General features: G+C 43.1%; 1 protein-coding gene across 2 annotated transcripts; it reads left to right on the forward strand.

Annotated features, from left to right (window-relative positions):
• Positions 1-223: 223 nt before the first annotated feature.
• On the forward strand, positions 224-20,443 carry DLL1 (delta like canonical Notch ligand 1). 2 transcript variants are annotated; one of them, XR_003941417.1, is made up of 12 exons: positions 224-989; positions 1,468-1,788; positions 2,819-2,879; positions 3,070-3,327; positions 4,555-4,615; positions 5,808-5,938; positions 6,057-6,226; positions 7,293-7,509; positions 8,668-9,466; positions 9,885-9,999; positions 10,661-10,860; positions 20,364-20,443. XR_003941417.1 is itself a non-coding variant. In XM_030195957.1 (11 exons), the coding sequence occupies exons 1-11, from the start codon at positions 936-938 to the stop codon at positions 10,664-10,666; spliced, it is 2,193 nt and encodes a 730-aa protein (XP_030051817.1). In that variant the 5' UTR covers positions 224-935; the 3' UTR covers positions 10,667-11,290. The 2 variants fall into 2 exon arrangements, 1 of the variants encoding a protein (XP_030051817.1); XM_030195957.1 differs by lacking the exon at positions 20,364-20,443 and having other exon boundaries at positions 10,661-11,290.
• The last annotated feature ends 1,721 nt before the right edge of the window (positions 20,444-22,164 follow it).

A 22,164-nucleotide genomic window follows, 5' to 3' on the forward strand; every position in this document is an offset into this window, starting at 1 on the left:
GGCTTGGAGGAAGAGGAGGAGGAGGAGGAGGAGGATTGCACATTTTACAGCTCACTGACCATTTGGCGATTCATTGAGAGGAGGGTTTTGAAAAGTGGCTCTTTGTGACAGCTCCGGCCAGATTGGGGGGCTGTACATTTGCATCTCATTAGCCATGCAGGCTGCAGGCTGGATATAAGGACTGCAGGCGACCAAAGAGAGAAAGTACTCGCTGCTTCACGCCCGGAGAGAGCAGAGATCAAAAACGCAAGACGGAGGAAGAGAGAGAAAAAAAGATCACGGACAATTTCCGAGGGGTTTTTTGATTCCTTTATTTTTCTTCCTTGGATTCCTAATAAACGCAATTTCCCTTGGCAAGAGAGAGAAAGAGAGAGACAGGGACATATCCATCGTGATAGTCTTCTGGTCTTACTGATGCTCGTTTTCATCTGCTCTGCCCTGGTTGGCACCTATCAGTCAGCAAGAAAAATAAGTTCGGGTCGAGCTGCATAACTTATTTTTATTTTTTATAAGTCTGGGATTACGGCAGCGACGAGGGAATTTCGACATCGTTTTTTTTCTTGAGATCGTGGAAAAAAAGCACAGCAACTGTCTTTATGGGGAGCTAAGCTGAATATAACGCGTATTTCTGATGGGGCAGAAGTTTAGATAAAGACAACGTTTGAAAAAGAAGCTGTTTGGCAGCAGGAAAATAGTTGCTGGTTAGAATCTCTCTGCCTAAAACAATCTCCTCCTTTTTTTTTTGCCATCCGCAAGAGCTGTCATTCACTGAAAGGGCGTCTCTAAACCTAAAACACGATTTTACCAGTCGAGTTCAGACAAGTGGCTTCTACCAGGTTCTCATAGAGACTGTTTAATTTATTATTATTTTTTAATTTCTATTCTTTTTTTGCAAGATATTCATCTTGTTAAGAAAATCTGCACCAAAAACAAAAATGCGACGTCAGTCCGTGTTTATTCTTGCCATCTTCTCTGCCCTGCTTTGCCAGGTAGGATTGCTGAGTTTAATTTTATATACTTTCTAACTATAGGTCTCCAGATATATTAAGATCAGTCGCTGAAATTAAACAAACAAACCAAAAAAGTATGTTAAGCCTATTCCTGATTTAAGCAACAGGAAAGAAATCTGTCGAATTTTCACTAATTTCCCCAACTATTAACGCAAAGTCATTGCTGACCCTTGTTAAGTACTGCTGCAGTGCACGTCTATTTACTCGTTCTAATTCATTAACTTTGGATTTACGCCCCCAGACTATTCAAAGTGCGCTCTCCACAAGTGCTGCACAAAATTCAGCAACAGTTCCCAATGTACGTCCACTGTATATCTATGCATTATAGTCCTGAAAGCTTGCCCGAGACTAATTAGCTGCTAGTAAAGATATAGAAGAAGCAGGCGTGCTGTCGCTGACTGTCTTTCTTTTGTTACTTTCTCTCCTGACTCATGTTATGGCTGTTTTCTTTTGCCAGGTTTCCTGCTCGGGGATGTTCGAGCTCAAGCTGCAAGAGTTTGTCAATAGGAAAGGGCTGATCGGCAATTTGAACTGTTGCAGGGGTGCCGGTGGAAGCGCCCCTGGCGGCGCGTCGGGGTTACAGCAGTGCGAGTGTAAAACCTTTTTCCGAGTCTGCTTGAAGCACTACCTAGCCAGCGTCTCCCCGGATCCCCCTTGTACCTACGGCAGCGTCATCACCCCCGTGCTGGGCTCCAACTCCTTCCCGGTGCCCGAGAGCAGCAGCACGGACCCGGCGTTCACCAATCCCATCCGCTTCCCTTTCGCCTTCACATGGCCTGTAAGTCTTTCTGTCCACTGTACTCATTGCCGAACAGGCAAATAACCCGATCAAAAATGTTATTAAAAAAAATAATGATCGTAGTCATTCTGGTGATAGTCATGAGCTGCGAGTGGTTAGAACAAAATCTGTAAGCAGTGATGCCCTCTTGCTCCCTTCAACCTCCTCCCAACAAAATCTGTTGACTGGCTCAGTTTTAGCATTCTGGCAGTCTCTAGGGGAGTTGAAAGCTGCGAGTCACCACTACAGCTTACAAATTCTGAGAGAAAAGAATGTTTTAGGAAGCGGTCCAGGTACGTTTTCCAGTAAACATGTGCGTTTTCCCTTTCCCTAATCTAGAAATAAAACTGTATATATATATAGTATGCTACAAACTTGGGGAAACCTCTAGGTACCTGGCACTACTGCTTCTGTTGTTTGAATTCTCACTAGTGTTTTTGTTGCAGCCACTAAATATTCTGGGGCTCTAGGACATACCTCAGCTGCAGCTTATTTTTATTAGGTGATCTTGCAGAGTGCTGTGGAAAGACAGGGGGAAGCTGGTGACTGGAAAGGGTTTATCTTTAAAGGGTGCTTCCTTGTCTGATCTCCCCCTCCTCCCAAGCAAATGTTAGTATTTATGTGGGAAAAGAGGGTTGGCCTCCTTCCCTCCTGTGTCTTTAGAGCTGGTTGTGTAATTGTCAGCCCAGCGTGAAATTCCCAAAGGCTTCATTTTACAACCCTCCCAATGTGTGAAACTGGGGAAATTAAGCGTGAAGATTAATGACAACTGCCCTCACATCCCATGCCTTTCTCTCTCTCTCTCTCTTTCTTTTAAAGAATGAAATGTATATCAAAGCAATATCCCCGCATTAACACACAGAAAACATTATTTTACAAGAACTAGTGCCCTCTCCTTTTTCCTTTAGGGAAAGTGGAATCGTACCCTAATCAGACTGATAATTCAGGCTGTGTAGATAAAGTAGTTAGGGATATCAGCTCAGTTTTCATAATTCATAGATTCAGTTTCTTTCTCTTTTCCCCCCCCCAGGGTACATTCTCCCTAATCATTGAAGCTTTGCATGCAGACTCCCTCGAGGATCTAACCACAGGTAGGTAATTGCACATATTGATGGCTTAGAAAATGTAAAATGATTCCCTATAAGTCATGCACATGTTCAGTAACAGTCGATGCAGCTGCAAAGGGTTTATGCAGACCTAATGCAGGCTGGTCCTCTTCGAGATTGCCGCTGGGAAGATCATTCTTACATTGGCAACTGTATCCTCCTTTCCTGGCTCTAGATAACCCGGAGCGCCTGATCAGCCGACTGGCGACCCAGCGGCACCTCACCGTGGGTGAGGAGTGGTCCCAGGATGTGCACAGCAGCGGCAACACGGAGCTGAAGTATTCCTATCGCTACGTCTGCGACGAGCACTACTACGGCGAGGGTTGCTCGGTTTTCTGTCGCCCCAGGGATGATGCCTTTGGCCACTTCACTTGTGGTGAACGCGGGGAGAAGGTCTGCAATCCTGGCTGGAAGGGCCAGTACTGCACGGAACGTGAGTATCATGCCGAGCCCCCAGTCCCATCTTACACGCAAACACTCTCTCACACACACTATACTCCACGTAGGTAATTTGCTGACATGAGTAATTCCCCCCACCCCCCCATCAACAGAGAGATGCTGCTACGTAAATACAGACAAAACTGTAGTAGTTGGTGTCTTGGGCATCATTGGGCAGGCCCCCTCCCATTGCCAGTTATGTTTGGGGATTTCTTATGTTGCAAACATAACACAGTCTTTGAGTTTCCTTTGGAAGCTTTATTTCAGCTCTAGATTGTTTAAGATGAGTGTTTCCAGGCAGACTGCCCTCATAGGTATGAGGTTGCACTTTTTCCCACTAGCCACAATTCCTGTATCTCAGATGCTTTAAAATAATTATAACATGTTGGTTAAAGTGAAGGAGGATAGCGTTCCAATGCAGTTTGTCTCCCACCTCCTCCCCATTCACTTTTGCAGAATGTTTTTTTCTTTTTTTGTGTGCGCTGATCAGCTTAGTATTGTTGAAGTAAGAGACCTGAAATGCCTGTTTAACTAGTTGATCTTTAGCAAGTGAAGTAATGAAAAGGGACAAAGCACTACTTCCCTAATTTTTTTGCAACACCCAAGCTTCTTTTTTTCATCCTTAAAACTTTCTCCTGCTTGTTCAAATGATTTAAAAGGGGAGGGGGAAGGAAAGTTTGCAAAGAAATCACGCGTGCCATGGATTAGATCTTGGCTGGGATAGGCTATTGGGGCAGCAGCTCTGCACCTGATTGGCTGCAAGGGGTGGGATATTGTTGTAGTGGGGCATTGTTGCAGTGGGGCAGCTGCTGGGAGAGAATAGACAATGGAGCAGCTGTCCTGCCCTGGCACCCTGTACACCAGCTGTCCACTCTTATCTCCACACACTGTCTGGGATATTCAGGGGTGGAGCTGGAAAAAAAAAGGACTTCTGACCCTCACTGGAGAAAAAAAAGAGTGTGTGGAGGAAAAGAGAGGCTGGATTGTCAGCCTTTTGTATGTGTCCAACTGTATTAAGAGGAATGGTCACCCCCTAGTGATCAGTAAAGCATCAGTTACTAGGGGAAAAGAATACTTCCCTAAGTTGTAAGGAATTCATTCAAATGTTTAAAGCGATACACATTTGCCTTAACTCACAGGCAGGACAGTTACAAGCTTGCATACTGTGTTTTTTTTGGCACGATGTTTACGGGTAGTCTCTTTCTCTTCGATTTTCTTGCAGCAATTTGTCTACCTGGTTGTGATGAACAGCATGGATTCTGTGAAAGACCCGGAGAGTGCAAGTAAGCTTTCAATAATGTTTATTTTGCTTTAGAACTTACTCCCTAAAATTCTATAAATGGTGCTTAAAATTGAGTGCACAATTAATGCTGATAATTGGATGCTAATATTCAATTATCAGCACTAATTGGCATTAATTAAAATTTAGATGCACATTTTTAGTTGTGGCAATCTGTGCATAAGTTTGAAGTGTGGCTCCAAAAAGGGGATGCAGCCATGGGAGGGTCATGTATGTTGTTATAGAATAAGGGGGATCGGCATCTAATTTAGATGCCAGGATTTACACCAGGGTTTATTTAGTGTAAATCCTTGCATTTAAAGTTATGCACCGATCCTGATTCTAAGTGTATTCTATAAATGACACCTAACTTTCAACACCATTTATAGAGTAGTGCTTAGCATAGGTTTAAAAAAGGTTTGGGCAAGTGCCTGGAAGAAAAGTTCATAGTCCGCTTTTGAAATGCACAATGGGAGAACCCGCTGCTTCCCCTGGGATTGGTAGTGGAATGTTGAGTTTGAGTTTCTGCCACTCCTGGAATCAGGATACTGGGCTAGATGGACCATTGGTCTGCCCATTATGGCTATTCTTATGTTCTAAAATTTTATTAAAAAAAAAAAAAAATTTTCTGGACAGCTTATTCAAATGCTATCATTATACTGGACAATACCTGGAAATATTTCTAGTTCTAAATCATAGTTGAGAAATCAGGTAGCAGTGTCATTAAATGCTAGGTTAAAAAACTAAGGGGGTGTTTTACTAAGGCGCACTCACGTTTTTAGCATGCGCTGAAATTGGGCGCGCGCTAAATGTTAGAGACACCCATAGGAATGCATTGGCGTCTCTAACATTTAGCGTGTGCTAAAAACGTGAGCGCGCCTTAGTAAAAGGGGGTCTAAAAGTACGGTACTGTACTAGAAAATTTACTGTTAAAGCAATATATTCTGTAGCTACTCAGAACAATACATCTAGCAAACTATATGTTTTAAAAAAAATAAGCATAAATGGATGCTACAAGTAAGAATCTAAATTTTCCACATGTTGGAAAGCTTTTGTGGGAACCCTAAAGCCAGAGGAAGAGAAAAGAAAGGGGTGGGGGAAGGAGGTGAGGAAGGGTGTCCAGTTTGTTTGCCCAGTTCAAGGTAGAATTTCAAAGTGCTGACACTGTAATGGTGACAACCCTTTTTGTTATTTAGATGCAGGGTTGGTTGGCAAGGACGCTATTGTGATGAATGCATCCGCTATCCAGGCTGCCTACATGGGACCTGTCAACAACCATGGCAGTGCAACTGCCAGGAAGGCTGGGGTGGCCTTTTTTGTAACCAGGGTAAGAGTTTGTCTAGTATCTGTCCGTTATATTCACTGCAGCTTCTGTCTGTGGATAGTTTAGCTAAACAGATCAGTGGAAGTGTAACGGTTTGTAATCTTGTTCTCTCTCTGTTCAGACCTGAACTATTGCACCCACCACAAGCCTTGTGAAAATGGAGCGACTTGCACCAACACAGGTCAAGGAAGCTACACTTGTGCTTGTCGTCCTGGGTTCACCGGCTCCAACTGTGAGATAGAAATTAATGAATGTGATGCCGGCCCCTGCAAGAATGGAGGAAGCTGTGCTGTAAGTTGCATAGATGTCTGCAAGTATTAACAGTGTGTGCAGAAACTTATGTATTGAAGGATGACGTCAAATTTTGGATCCCTTTTACTAAGCCACTCTTTACTGCAATGGAACCCCCCCCCCCCCCCCCACTATTTTTAAATTGAGGTCCTTAATGGCCGTGTGTTAATTTTCCAATTGGCGCGCGCCCATTTACTGCCTGAGCCCTTACTGCCACCTATTTAGTAGGCACTTAGGGCTCATGCGCTACTCCCGTGGTAATCAGGCGGCGAGCGGCAATGGCCGTGCACTGCCTGATTACCACCGGGAACACCTACTCCCTGTCCCCCATGCTAGAAGATAAAAATTATTTTCTAGCGCGGGAAATGGCGTGCACCAAAAACAGAGCTACTGCAGGGCGCCCATGCCCGACAGTAGTGCTTTTTTCCCACGCGGTAGCCCTACTGCCCTTTCGTGAGAGGCCCCCCTTTGTTTTGTTTTATTTCTGTGTATCTATTTGTTCGGATATAGTTCACACTTTTTTCAGTATCAACGCAAGGTCCGTTACATTCAGGTACACTAGTTATTTCTCTGTGGAGAGTGAAGTGACTTGCCCGAGATCACAAAGAGCAGCAGCGGAAATTGAACCCTGGCTTCCCTGGTGGTCAGCTGGGTGCTCTAACTACTGAAATTCTGGACTGACCATTGGGACAATAGGGCAGTGCCCAAGGACCAACAGCAGCAGGGGGCCCACTCTCCCCTAGCCTCTATTTAGTTTAATCACTTTTGATAGGTGTTTAGGAACCCATGCCCCATATTGCCCAGGGGCCTATACCATCGTGAGTCCGCCCTTATCTGAAGGGCTGATAGGTTTGCTGTAAACTGCCTGTCGCTGCAGCGGTCCAGACTTCTCCATAAGAAGGGCAGAATCCATCAGTTTTGTATTAAACCGTGTTACCTGGATGTTTTAAACTTTGATCCTGGCTTTGAGACATGCAGTTTTAGAGGACCAGGCAGCCGCTCAATTTTCGTGTTTGGTCTTGTATGGTTTTTCAGTTTTATAAGATGTATTGTGGTCTGTTAACAGGATCTTGAAAATAGTTATTCCTGTACCTGCCCACCTGGCTTCTATGGCAAGAATTGTGAGCTGAGTGCCATGACTTGTGCTGATGGCCCCTGCTTCAATGGAGGTCGATGTACGGACAACCCAGATGGAGGATACAGCTGCCGTTGCCCAGTGGGCTACTCTGGCTTTAACTGTGAAAAGAAAATTGACTACTGCAGCTCCAGTCCATGTGCTAATGGTAAGAGGAGCACATAATGTTGATACAGTGAACATGGAACCTATTCAACTCTGCATTCTCTATTGGTATAATATAATCAAGGAAAAAAATACTTAAGAATGCACCCAGGGCAAAACATTTTGGCTCGTTTTTAGTTTTTTCAATATTTTTCTTCATATTTGGACTTTTTATTGGCTGATTTCACTAATTAATTTTAATAAACTTTTTTTTAACATGCACTAATTGACTTAGGGCTCCTTTTACTAAGCTGCAGTAAAAGGTGTGCTTTCGATGTGCACCGAGGCCCCCTTTTACCGTAGTGGGTAAAAGGTTGTCATTTTTTTTCCTAAGAAACGGTCATGCGGTAAGTGAACCACTTGCCCTGTGGCCATTTCAGGGGGGTGGGGAAGCGCTTACTACCACCCATTAAGTTGGCGATAAGGGCTCCCGTACTAACCCAGCGGTAACCGGGTAGTGTGCAGCATTGCCCGGTTACTGCCAGGTAAACACCGGTACTACAAAAACACATTTTTTTGTAGCGCCGGAAATGGCACATGCTGGGGGTGGGAATACCACTGGGTTGTTGTGGTAGTTCCGAATTAGCGAGCAGTAAGCCCGCATTGCGCTTAACGCCGCTTAGTAAAAGACCCTCTTAATGCATATTAAAATTGTAGGTTAATGCACATTAAATCGATGTAGCATACGCTAACTTTTTTTAAAGCATTCTGATAAACCCAATGCATACTAATACATGACATCTCTGATACAAGTGAAACCCCAATATAACGCTATGATTGAGACCCATAAAATATTATCGTGTTAAATGCGGGTTGCGTTATAGCGAGGTCAATAGAGCATGAACACAATTGAATCAAAAATTAATTTGTTGCAAGAGGAGCAGCAGTATGTTAAAAAAAAAGGGGAGCCAAGACATGATCGCATCATATGTGGATTCATGTTTTTGCGGGGCGCGTTATATCAGGGTTCCACTGTACTTCTTTTCACATATTGTCATTGAGCACTAGTGCTAATAACAAGTAACCCTTGTTCAGTGCAACTCGGCATTATTAAAGTTAATATATATTTCTAACAGTTTTTGTTGTGGAAGTGTGAATCTGTTAGCCTGTAATCCACATGAGTATCTGGTTCTATCGATGAGTTATTTTTGATGTATTTCAGGAGCCCAGTGTGTTGACCTTGGAAATGCTTACATCTGCCAGTGTCAGGATGGCTTCACTGGAAGACACTGTGATGACAATGTGGATGATTGTGCTACCTTGCCTTGCCAGAATGGTGGAACCTGCCAAGATGGGATTAACGATTATTCCTGCACCTGCCCTCCAGGATACAATGGAAAGAACTGCAGCACCCCGGTCAGCAAATGTGAGCACAACCCGTGTCACAACGGAGCCACCTGCCATGAGAGAAACAACCGATATGTATGTGAGTGCGCTCGGGGCTACGGTGGACTTAATTGCCAGTTTCTGCTTCCTGAGCAGCCTCAGGAGCCAGCCATCATTGTTGACTTCACTGAGAAGTACACTGAAGGTGAGAACGGACAGTTCCCTTGGATAGCAGTTTGTGCTGGGGTTGTCCTTGTCCTGATGCTACTGCTTGGTTGTGCTGCGGCCGTTGCCTACATCAGACTCAAAATGCAAAAGCAGCGCCACCAGCCTGAAGCTTGCAGGGGGAAAAGGGAGACCATGAACAATCTGGCTAATTGCCAGCGTGAGAAGGACATTTCCATCAGCATCATTGGGGCCACCCAGATCAAGAACACGAACAAGAAGGTAGACTTTCATAGCGACAACACGTCAGACAAAAATGACTACAAAGTCCGATACCCATCAGTGGATTACAATTTGGTGCACGAACTAAAGCACGAGGACTCTGTCAAAGAGGAACACAGCAAATGTGAAGTCAAACTTGAAACGTGTGACTCAACAGCAGAGGCAAAGAATACAGTACATTTAAAAAGGTGCATTTCTGATGATATTTAGTCTGTTGTGCTTTTTTTTTTTCAAAGGTTATTTTTCTGAGGGGTCCTTTTACCAAGCTGCTGTAAAAAGAGCCCTGCGGTAGGGTAAAAGAAAACCTAAAAAAAGACATGTTTCCATGTGTGTGTGTTGGGGGGGAGAGAGCTCTTACCGCCACCCATTGTGATGGCAGTAAGGGCTCCCACGGGGTTAGCACCACGCTAGAAATTATGGAATGCTTTTCTGTAGTGCCGTAAATGGCATGCGCTCGAGGTGAAACTACCGCTGGCGGCCACATCGGGCCGGCGGTAGTTCCGGGTTGCCATGCAACAACCCTTTAGTAAAAGGGCCCCCTGAGCGTGTTAATCTGTACAATAGCAGAACAGCGGCCTGATGTTATGTTGCCCTTGCTCCCAACAGTGAGACTTTGGAAAGAAAGCGGCCAGAATCTGTGTACTCCACTTCAAAAGACACAAAATATCAGTCGGTGTATGTCATATCAGAAGAGAAAGATGAGTGCATCATAGCAACCGAGGTTAGTATTTATGATTCCTGCGTATTTTACAGACGATTTTATTAAGGAAAAAGTATATATATACAATCCTTTTCCAAGGTGACCTATTTTCTTCTTAGAAGGTACTTCATGAAATAGAGCAGCGTTTCCAAACCATGTCATGGAGGCACAACTAACTGGTATGGTTTTTGGGATATCTTCAATGAATATGCCCGAGATAAATTTGCATACATTAGAGATTCACTGTGCAATCCCAATGGTAGGTGTGCCTCTGAGATAGGTCTGGGAAACACTGAATTAGAGAACCTGTTGACCTTTTTAAACATACAGAATAGGCCTTGGGAAAATTTCCTTCATTTTATATCTCTATAGGATGTACTGTTCTTTTAAAAGCAACTCAGCTGGTTGAGTTTTTTTTTCTGAGTAGGGAAAGGGGTTCTCGACTCAGTTCTCAGGACACACCTAGCCAGTAGAGTTTTCAGGATATCCACAATGAATATGCATGAGATTTGCATACAATGGAGGCGGTGCATGTAAATGTAGTTGTATATTCATTGAGGTAATCTGGAAAACCTACTGGCTGACTATGTCCTGAGGACTGGGTTGATCATCACTGGAGTAGGAGAGTGCAGGTTGAAAACCTAACATTTTTGACTATTTGCTATTCGTTTTGCTTTTCCAGGTGTAAAATGGAAGCGATATGATAAAAGAATTGTCAGGACACATAAATTCAAAGGTGTCATGCCCCACTGAATGCTGCTGATAAAGGAGAGAGACATCCCTTCACTGACTGCTGCTGAGAGACTAAATTCAGGCCTGAGCTGGTTCTCTACTGAAGTTAGTCATGTGACTGCAAAACAAGATGGATACCCTTAAGCCAAGGTCTGTGTCCAGGGATAACTGTTGCACTGCCTTTCTGATTTTTTCCATTGCACTATGGACAGTTGCTATTTTTTAATATATATATATATATAAATATAAATATATATATTTAATGATTGGACATTTAAGTACTACACAAGAAGCATGTATTGCCTGAAGTGTAGATGTTGGATTTTTATGAGCCACTCTTTTCTTGAGCTAGTGACACAGACACTGCCTTTATTGTCATTTTGATACTAAAATTATGTTTTTGCTAGGTCAAAATGTGTGTTATTTTTTGGAATTTGTAAAAATATTTTTCATGATATTTGTAAAGCTTGAGTATTTTGTGATGTTCATTTTTATAATTTAAATTCTTGGTAAATATGTACAAAGGCACTTCAGGTCTATGTGACTATATTTTTGTGTATATAGATGTATTTATGGAATACTGTGCAAATGTTATTTGAAGTTTTTTTTTTTTACTGTTTGCTAATGAAGGAATTCATTTTTTTAAAATATTTTTTCAAAATAAATGTTATTAATGATACCTTTGGTTCTGCTGTTTAGTAATAATCAAAATGTTACATATAGTAGATTGTGTAGCAATGGGATGGATTTTGTAAATGTCAGCTCTTTTGGTGGATGAAGCTCTGTTACAATCCGAGAGGATCTTTAGTAGTAGGAAAATACTCGCAGATCAAACAGAGTCTGCGGATCTGCAGGAAGAATAAGTGGGCAAGATGCATCTCTTTGTTATCTGTCATCATATTCTCTATGGGGCCCTTTTACTAAGCCGCGTAAGTGTCTATGCATGCCGAACGCACACCAAAATGGAGTTACTGCCCGACTACAGCGTGGCTCTTGTGGTAATTTCATTTTTGGTATGCATCTGATACGCGTGTCTGAAAAAAGGTTTTTATTTTCGGGTGCGCGTAATGGACGCCCGCCAAGTGGCATTTGTCGCACATAGGTCATTACCGCCCGGATTCTGTACCGCTAGGTCAATGGCTGGCGGTAAGGTCTCAGACCCAAAATGCGGCGAGCGCCCAAAACCCGCGCCTTCACTACCCCAAGTAATTTTCAGCGCACCTTTGTAAAAGGACCCCTATATTTACACTTATGGTTATAGATGAAAACAGTATGAACAAAGCATCCTTGAATTTTGAATGTTTTCTTGATTTCTTGTCCTATTTCGTATGTATGGAGAACAGAAGAGAAGCAGACCTTATGAAAAACACTCTGCCCAATATCTAGTGCTATTTAAGTGGTCAGAACGGATGGTGAATGGTTAAATAGAGCTTGACCGGCTATCCCCTGATATTCAGTGGGGGATAACTGGCTATCCTCAGCTGAACATCCACGGTTAGCGGCTGGTGGATAACCGGTTAAATCACACAATATAACTAGCTATTCACCGATTTTTAAACCGTGTTTTATGGTCATATTTGGCTGCATCAAACCCTGGTATATCTTCGGCCGGTTTAAAGATAACTGGCTATGATATAGCCGTTTATCTTCAAACCGGCCCCCAAAAAACCCTGGATATTCAATGCTGGTCACCGGAAACGGCCCGGCATTGAATATCTGGGTTCAGCACAGACCGCGGGAGACAGCCCGGCTATTTCCCGTGGTCTGAATACTGGGGCCACTTTTAACTCCCAGGTGTAAACACGGTTGCTCAACATGACCATGTGTCACCAAACAGCTGTCTCAGGGGTGGATGAATACCAGCTGGTGTGAAATCTCAAGCCTCACTGAACTGATAAAAACAGTGGGCATGATATTCAGGGGACTGTGGGTAGCGTGTTTGTTGTCTGCCACTGGTGTTAAACATGAATATTCAATGCCAGGCCATATCCAGTGACTGGCATTGAATATCCAGATTTATTTTGGCTGCTAAAAAGTTAACTGACTATTCCAATATTCAGTGCTAACTGGTTAACTTTTTAGTGGTTGAAGATAGACCTGCTATTTAAGTGGCCTATTTGACTGCTCAACATAGCTGGTTAGATGCTGAATATCTGCATCTAACTAGCCAGTTAGCTGCTAACTGGGATATTCAGTGGGAGATAACCAGTTGTCTCTACTACTAGTTCTCATTTCTATAGTGCTGCTAGACATATGCAGCGTTATACACATTATATGCAAGTACTTTCTTTGTCCCTAGAGGGCTCACAATCTAAGTTTTTGTACCTAGGGCAATGGAGGATTATGTGACTTGCCCAGGGTCACAAGGAGCTGCAGTAGGAAATGAACGCAGGTCACCAGGATCAAAGCCTACTGCACTAACCATTAGGCTACTCCTCCACGCACACTGAATATCCATGGTTAGGCGCTTAAGCCCTATTTAACCGGCCAGGAGCCGTTCCTGGCCAGTAAAATAGTTTTTAATATTGGGAATAGTGATCTTGTTTAGGTCTGTCTTGAAGTTAAAATTTTTCATATGGTCTGCTTCTCTTCTGTTCTCCATATTGGATTTTGTGGATCACTTGCCTTGTTTCTTTCTCAGCTCTGTTTCATATATAGGCTTCCAAGCCAGAACTCCAGTTTTACACTGCTGGAATTCAGATTTGAATACTGCAAGCCTTGACTTGACTTGATGAAAGAAGCAATTTGCTGCTTCTCATTTTTCAATAAGTATTAATCATTCCCAGCTCAAACAGAGACCCTAAACAAACTGTGGCCACAGCCCAACAATGCTATCAATTCTGAGACTGTATGTCAGTCCTGTGTTTCACCGTCTTTCTACCTCTGCTACTCAGACTATTAAAAATTTTGTGTTTTGCTATTCTTTTGCAGTTAGCTGTGTTTTTTTTTTTTTAAAACTCTGCATATCATTTCTCTCTATGTCACAAACAACGTAGGAGAATCATTTTATGAAAGAGGATGCTAGAGCAATGAAATTGAGATCATTTTTTTTCTCAGGTGCTAGTGACATCAATAAGAATATGCAGAACTTTGTAAAAGGCTGACATCAATATCAATTGATAGGAATGAAGTCAAAGTCAACAGTTTCCCTCAAAGTATAATATATTCTGATTTCCACTGAAATATGAGTCAATTTTGGTAGGCTTTCGTGTTATCTAATGCTTCAGCTACATGTTATTTTAAAAGACAAAACATTAATAGGAAAAAAAGTGATATTACAACCGTCTAACCCCTCCCCCCCCATTTACTAAGCTGCGCTACTGGCTGCTGTGCAATTGAATACGCTGAGCTTTTTTCCTGCATTGGCAGTGGATTACAATTGTAGTAGAAGCCTTGCTTTCATTCTCTTTGAGCTTAATATTCGTATATCTATATATCACAAGACTCCTGAAGAAGGTGTCTGTAGCGCCGAAACACGGCTGTGTTGAGTCGAGTGTATATTTAAATAACGAGATTGTTCCTATCTATGTCGCCTACTGGTGTTGCTCAAGAGCCTACTCCTCCTACTCCCCCTTTCCTCAGTGCGCTAATGCCAACACATCCCATTCACTTTGAATGGGCTGTGTCGGCATTGCTGCATGGCAGCCGCTAGCGTGGCTTAGTAAATGGGTGGGGGTGGGGGTAACTTAATAATCCTTACTGAAGCTTAAGGTATTCAAGGTTTTCAGATCCATAGCCATAGCTGCCACCTCAAGCAATACATAAACCTCATAAATTAATGTTATGATGTGAGAACTCAAGATCCTATGGAATTATGTAGTTTGCATAGGGCCATTAAAGTACATTATAACTTAAACATGTATGTAAATATAGATTGCATATAACTAGTGGTGGAAATTGTGGAATATTTAGGAACAAGTTAAGACTTGTAGGATATAGGTATTTTTCATTTAAAAAAATTTTTCAGGTTATTTTATTCTTCATTTTATCTACCTTTTGGTATTTTGCTGCCTTCTTTTTAACATTTTTTTGCTTTTCTTTACCTTCTTTTTCCTTTATTTTTCCCTAATTGCGCTTTCTCCTTTTCCAAAGACTCTCCCTCTCTGCAGCTTCTTCCCTTCAGTCTCTCTTCTGCCAATGGAAGCCATTCCAACTCTTTGCCTCCTTCCCCCTCTCCCCAGCCAGGGCTTATCAACAGCTTTCTTCTCCCACCACCATTTCCCCCAGCCCAGACCTCACCAGGATCAAGCATAACAATTTTCTCTCTCCTTGGCCCAGACACTATCAGTAGCTACCAGTCTGGGCCCTGCTGGTATCTGTTCTGTTAGGCGCTAGACCCTGAAGTTTAGGTGTCTGAAGCAATCTGGTGCCAAAAACCTTTTGAACCCCTCAAACCAGTGCTACATCTGTTTACAATTTTTCTTTCAGAATCAAGTTCAGGAGACTATTGGTATGATAAGTGTATATTTGTTGTCAAAGCAATATATAGAGTGATTAAAATTAGAAGAAAAAATAAAACTTGAGGGGTCCTTTTACGAAGCTGCAACAAAAGGGGGCCTGCGCTGGCATCGTTGTGTGTTTTTGATGTGCTCCGAGGCCCCTTGGGTAAAAGGCAGGTTTCACTTTTCTTAAAGAAATGGCTGTGCGGCAAGTGAACCACTTGTGCCGTGGTCATTTTAGGGGGAACTTACCACTAGCCATTGAGATGGCAGTAAGGACTCCCACGCTCAGTAATCGGGCAGTGATTACCGCAGGGTACACACCAGCACTACAAAAGTTGAAATACATGAGCTGCGCCAGAAATGGCGCACACTGGGGGAGGGAACTACCACTGGGCTGCAGCGGTACCCTGGCGTTACTTCCCTTTTAGCGAGTGGTAAGCCCGTGTTGGGCTTACTGCCACTTCATAAAAGGACCCCTATTTGAGGCCAGTATCTAAATTTATATGGGCCCAGTATTCATAAAGCTGTCGGCGTGGGCCCTAAAGTGACTGACTGGTTAGAAACTGGTTGAGTAGAAGGCGACAAAGGGTAGTGGTAAATGGAGTTCATTCTGAGGAACAGGATGTTACCAGTGGTGTGTTGCAAGGATTGGTTCATCTGGTTCTTTTTAACATGTTTGTAAGCAGTATTGTGGAAGGGCTGTCTGGTAAGGTTTGCCTCTTCGTTGATGTTATTAAAATCCGCAATGAGGTAGACACCCCTCATGGTATGTCTAACATGAGAAGGAATCTGACAAAGCTGGAAAATGATCTAGAATTTGGCAGCTAAGATTTAATGCTAGAAAATGCAGAGTTATGCATTTGCCCCTGGATTCTATATAGTGGAGGAGTGGCCTAGTGGTTAGAGCACTTGACATTCAGAGGTGGCTGGTTCAAATCCCACTGCTGCTTCTAGTGACCTTGGGCAAGTCACTTAACCCTCCATTGGCTTAGGTACAAACAGAGTGTGAGCCCGACAGGGAAATACCCAGTGTACCTGAATGTAACTCACCTTGAGTTACTATGAATAAGGTGTGAGCAAAATCCAAATAAATATGATGCTCAGATTTGGGTTCCTAAATTTAGGTGCCATTCTTAGATGCTTGTGTATCTCAATTGATGTTAATTGGCATCAATTAGGAATTGCATGCACATCTGGCTGCATGCTATTCTATAACACACGGTGCCCAAATCCTATTACATGCAACTCAAAAGGAGGCGGCATTCGAAAAAGTTGTGCGCATTGTTACAGACTGTTGGGTTTCTGTGCAGCAAACAAAAAAGGGGAGGTCCTCACAGTGTCCAGAAGAAGTCAATCAAGTACAAAACAGGTGAAAGTGAGGAAAGTTCCAATGAACCAAGGCAAACAAGGAGTAAGAGAATCCAAGCATATATTAATCAAAATCAGCTGACCAAAAAAGACCCTACATGGGCTGTGTTTCGGCTAAAAAAGTTCCTTCCTCAGGGGTCATAGCAGTTCAGTTTAACTAGTGTCAGAGAGTCAGCTAAATGTCTGGCAAATATTTATTCCTATATTCATAATACTAATAATGGATGAAAATGCAATTCTAAAGTACATAATAAGAACCCAGGAATTGTCCTTATCTTTGTTGTCTCTGGTCATGCTATGTTTTATGGTGTCCTCCAGGACGTATTTATTCACATTTCTTATACTCTGTTATTCCAATAGCTGAAGGATTATACATAGTTTTTATTGCTCATCCTTTTGTGGGCACTCTTATTTTCTCTGTTAGTTTTGTGAAATAGGCTACAATCAGTCCTTTTTAAAGAGGGCAACTCTTCCTTTTGGGATTCTTCAGGTGTGTCCTCCAGTTTTCTTATTTTGAAGCAAATGCCCTCTTTTTCATGGAAGAGAAATCCCTGACCAACATGCTTACCCAATCATTGAGAGAAGCCATCCCTTGCCTGCTAGTCTGACCATGTGGGGTCCTAACCAGAGAGAGAGAGAGATTGAGAGAAAGAGAGGCACAGGGCTCCAGAGACAGCGGTCTTGGTCTGTATCTGATCTTTTTTCTGTTTCCCTCTGACACTCCCCACAGAGTTGTCTTTTTTTTGTGGCCATGGGAGGGGCACAGGCTGGTCAGGGGCATTTACTAAAGATGTGTACAGTATTATAGAATTCGGGGGATCCGTGTCTAACTTACATGCTGGGATTTACACCAGGTTTCACTTGGTGCAAATCCTCACTCCCAAATTTGCTCTCCTTTCGGAATCTGCAACTCATGATGCAGGCCAGATACTGACAGTTCAATGCATTCCTCTTTCAGTACCTGATACCACGCAGCAAAGGCTAAGTGCAATATGCACCAGTCTACTTGATGTCCTCAGCATAGGCTGGATACTGTATCAATGCACGATAACTCACTTGACTGTTGTCAGGTACAGCACAAAAGTCAGGTACCAATTAGCAATGGTCTGGTATCAGTGAGCTGACTATGGAATTCTGCGTGTTGTGCAGGATGCATCCCCCATTACATTCATGGCTGAGGGCCATACATGGAGTTGGCAATCAGGACACCTATGCACATCCTGATAGAACAGTAAGAATATCTTCCATATACGATTGCAAGCAGTGCCGTACTGAGGGCGGCTGACATCCGGGGCGGGTTGCCGCTGAGCGCACCCCCCCCCCCCGGGTGCAGCACGGCGCACCCCCTCTCAGCGCGCGCATGCACCCTCCCCCCCGGAGCGCATTCTTACATGCATTGAGGAGCGAGCGGGAGGGCCGATCCGCCCCCGAGTGCACGTCGCTGGGAGCTGCGTCAGCTCCGCTAGTTCCCTGCTCTGTCTGCCCCGGAACAGGAAGTAACTGATTGCAAGCCTAAGTATCTATCTATCTATGGCACTACACAGAAGGAATTTCTTTGCCTGTCCATGCCGTATCATCCTTTCCACTCAGACACCTGGGGGAATAGTATATTTCATTTCATTCCTAGCTGTTAGCAAAGAGGTTATACAACAGTGCTAGGCCACAAAAGTGAATATTATTGATTTTTTATTTTTTTTGAAGTTTTTAAACCCTCAAACGCCTACAAATGTAAAAAATTTAAAATGAAAGAAGGAAAAGGCATCATAAAAATGTGACATACATCTTGATTGATTTTATAAATCACTGTATCAGTGGTCAATCACGCTCACAAAAAAGTAATCACAGGTCAAAAAAACCTCTATTTTGTAAAAAAGTGGCCAGAACCAAAATCTTCAAAAATTACAATCCAAATTGTCCCCATGCTAGTTAAACAAGTGACAATAATGACACTTTTTTTTTTACTGTGAACACAACAGTGTGATGTCCCACAATCTGTAATGAGGTTGTTGAATTCAGCAGCATAATATCTTGTAGTCTTGAGCAACTAGACAGTGTGATCCCGACAGGAACCCGTTTTGCTTCAGGCTTCTTCTGGAGACCTCACTGCATCATATGTCTGCAACAAAAAACAAAATCAGTATTTCAAAAAGACAGTGCGAGAATTCAAAACCACAAAAGTCTGTCTCATAAACATCCTTAGCTCAGCATTCTTTAACTGCTCAACATTCAGCAAAGATGGTGCCAGCTCTCAAAAATGGTGCCTTCAAAGAAGGGAGCCAATTTATTTTTAGTTACATTTGTACCCTGTGCTTTCCCACTCATGGCAGGCTCAATGTGGCAGGCAATGGAGGGTTAAGTGGCTTGCCCAGAGTCACAAGGAGCTGCCTGTGCCAGGAATTGAACTCAGTTCCTCAGGACTAAAGTCCACCACCCTAACCACTAGGCCACTCCTCCAATCACAACCAGGCTACATCATATGACAGACTGGCTTAAAAAAAAATTAAAGAAACGTTGCCCATTGATTCTGATTTCAATTCAAAGGGCTCATATGATTTTAATCTAAAAATCCAGCATTGTTCTCGTTGTAACAGTCATCCCGTCAATATTACCCCCTTAGGCTCTTGAAAACACTTGAAGTCAATTACCCAACACTGAAATGATCCAAAAACATAATGAAATTCTTTACAATGAGAGACCAAAGGAGCCCCAAATTTATTTAGTAACACAGGATCTATGTTCATTCGAATAGGTGGAAAATGTACGCATAGGGACATTTCAGTATATAAACTCTGTACATTCCAATGTCATTTCACAATTTATACAGCTCCCACATTTCAAATGTCCAAAAGGAATATCTAATGGATCTACTGGTTTTAAAATAGATAATTCTGCAGGGCTAAGCATTTCCTTTAAAATTTGACATCTTGACTAAGCAATCCTAAGTTGAGGATTTTGAAATAAAGGATGAGACTGTGTAGTGTCCCAATTCTTTCAGATTATATTGGCCACCTCTTCCCCTCCTGTCTTATAATGTAAAACAAAAGTCTCACATGGATCATCCTGTGAAGGCTGAGTTTTGTCAGATAACAACAATTCACGATTGAATCTCACTCTAGTTTAAGATTTCTGCAAGATTTGTTTAGGATAGCCATGTTTAATCACATGAGCACGCAGTATTGGAACACACTGCCGCGCAACTTAAGAACAATCAACGAGCAAGCTTCCTTCCGCAGATTACTGAAGGCCCATCTTTTCGAAAAGATTTATGGAAAGAACCAAAACACATAAAGTCCACACTTACTGTTCACTAATGCATCATACATTCACCTCTGAACTCTCATTCCCATACTATCACATCATTCATACCTTTACTCACAGAAAGATATATACCATATGTCTTCGTGCCTTTTTATCGCCCTCTAAGCTCCCATTGTTTCCTTCCAAAGTTTCAATGTTTGTGTTCCATTGTTCCATTCCTTAACGACACCTCAATTGTTTCGCATAACTCTGCACAATGTAATCCATAACCAATCTGTAACAAATTGTATTTCCAACATTTAACTCATATTGTAAGCCACACTGAACCCGCAAAAAGGTGGGAAAATGTGGGATACAAATGCAATAAATAATAATAATAATCAAATCACCAGCCAAAATTTTAGCTTGTTGTTTATAATCACATGTATTACTACAAATACTTCAAAATCTCAAAAATAGAGAATATGGCAAACCGTTTTTCAGATATCTAGGATGACAACTGAGGTATTGTAATCATGTGTTTCTATCAGTAGATTTTTTTAAAATAAACTTTAGTATGAAACAATCTATTTATTATACTCACAGTCACAGCCAGAAAATGAATGCAAGAGTCTGACACCTCATATGTAAACTGTATGGAGGTACTACAGGTATTTAACCAGCTGACAAAACTCTGTAATTGTTGTAAATCACCTGTCCATAACATATAAATGTCATCTATATAACGTTTCCAAATAATGATGTTGTCACTAAATGAATCATACAATCACTGTTGTTCAAAATAAGTTGGCTATGCATTACACACAACTTGGATGTTCATGAAATGAAAGGCCTTTCTATTTCTACAGGTGGCCTCCCTTCTTCTTGGGGGGGGGGGGCTGATGCTGGGGTCTCTCTTTCTCTGTCTCCTGCTCCTGATGGGACCTGAGTGATCATGTCCCGACAGGAGCAGGAGAGAGAAAACTGCAGTGCCGCAGCCGGGCTCTCCTTGGAGGCTGGGGAGGACCCAGAGGAGCACCTCCAGGGCTGCTCTTCTGTTCAGCTGAGCGGCTGCTTCTCCTATCAGGCGCACATGCTCGGTTTTGAAACCGAGCATGCTCTGAGAGAAAAAGCAGCCGCAGGGGAAGGCGATCGACTGAAGAGCAGCGCTGGGGGGGGGGGGGGCAGCAGTGACGATTGTGGGGGCCACAATCCGGGGAGTGGGGGTGGCGGCGGCGGCCCTGCTCCGGGCCCGGTTCAGTCTCTTGGCACCCCGAAGGAAGGCATCTAGGAACTGGTATATACAGTGTGATACAGCTAATTGAATGAGCCCGCTATGACTGCCACACAGACTGAAAGGTTCCAGTAGCGAGAAAGGCAAGGGAGGCTGTTACCTTGAGGTGGAAACACAGGATTGCTCCTGCATCTCCTGGCCTGAAGGAGGGGTTCTAGCTACTGACAGAGCAGATGTATGGCAGACCTATCAAAACGGAGTCTAGTTATGCACTCCTCATCAGGATCCTTGGCCTAAATACTTTTTGAGTAGAAGGCGACAAAGGGTAGTGGTAAATGGAGTTCATTCTGAGGAACAGGATGTTACCAGTGGTGTGTTGCAAGGATTGGTTCATCTGGTTCTTTTTAACATGTTTGTAAGCAGTATTGTGGAAGGGCTGTCTGGTAAGGTTTGCCTCTTCGTTGATGTTATTAAAATCCGCAATGAGGTAGACACCCCTCATGGTTTGTCTAACATGAGAAGGAATCTGACAAAGCTGGAAAAATGATCTAGAATTTGGCAGCTAAGATTTAATGCTAGAAAATGCAGAGTTATGCATTTGCCCCTGGATTCTATATAGTGGAGGAGTGGCCTAGTGGTTAGAGCACTGGTCTTGACACAGACTGAAAGGTTCCAGTAGCGAGAAAGGCAAGGGAGGCTGTTACCTTGAGGTGGAAACACAGGATTGCTCCTGCATCTCCTGGCCTGAAGGAGGGGTTCTAGCTACTGACAGAGCAGATGTATGGCAGACCTATCAAAACGGAGTCTAGTTATGCACTCCTCATCAGGATCCTTGGCCTAAATACTTTTTGATAGGGTGCCCTCTCCTCTCAACTGCTACATTCATCAATGCATGTATGACATACTTATTAAGCTCACTCATGCCTATTGTGCAGCTGACCCACCACCACAGATGCATAACACTGACACCACTGTGCGCCCTGCCACCTATTGCTGGACTACTCACCGCGCACCTGCACAGCACACAACACAGACTCACAGAGGTCCAGCATACTCCACACAACCAGTCAGCACCTGGACGCTTGCACACTGACAAATAGTGGCTGCACAAATACACAGGCACTGCACACAGGGACAATGGGGAAACAGGGTACAGGCAGGTTAAGAGCTACA

The sequence above is a fragment of the Microcaecilia unicolor genome, chromosome 3, assembly GCF_901765095.1.
Source record: "Microcaecilia unicolor chromosome 3, aMicUni1.1, whole genome shotgun sequence".
NCBI classification, from domain to species: Eukaryota; Metazoa; Chordata; class Amphibia; order Gymnophiona; family Siphonopidae; genus Microcaecilia; species Microcaecilia unicolor.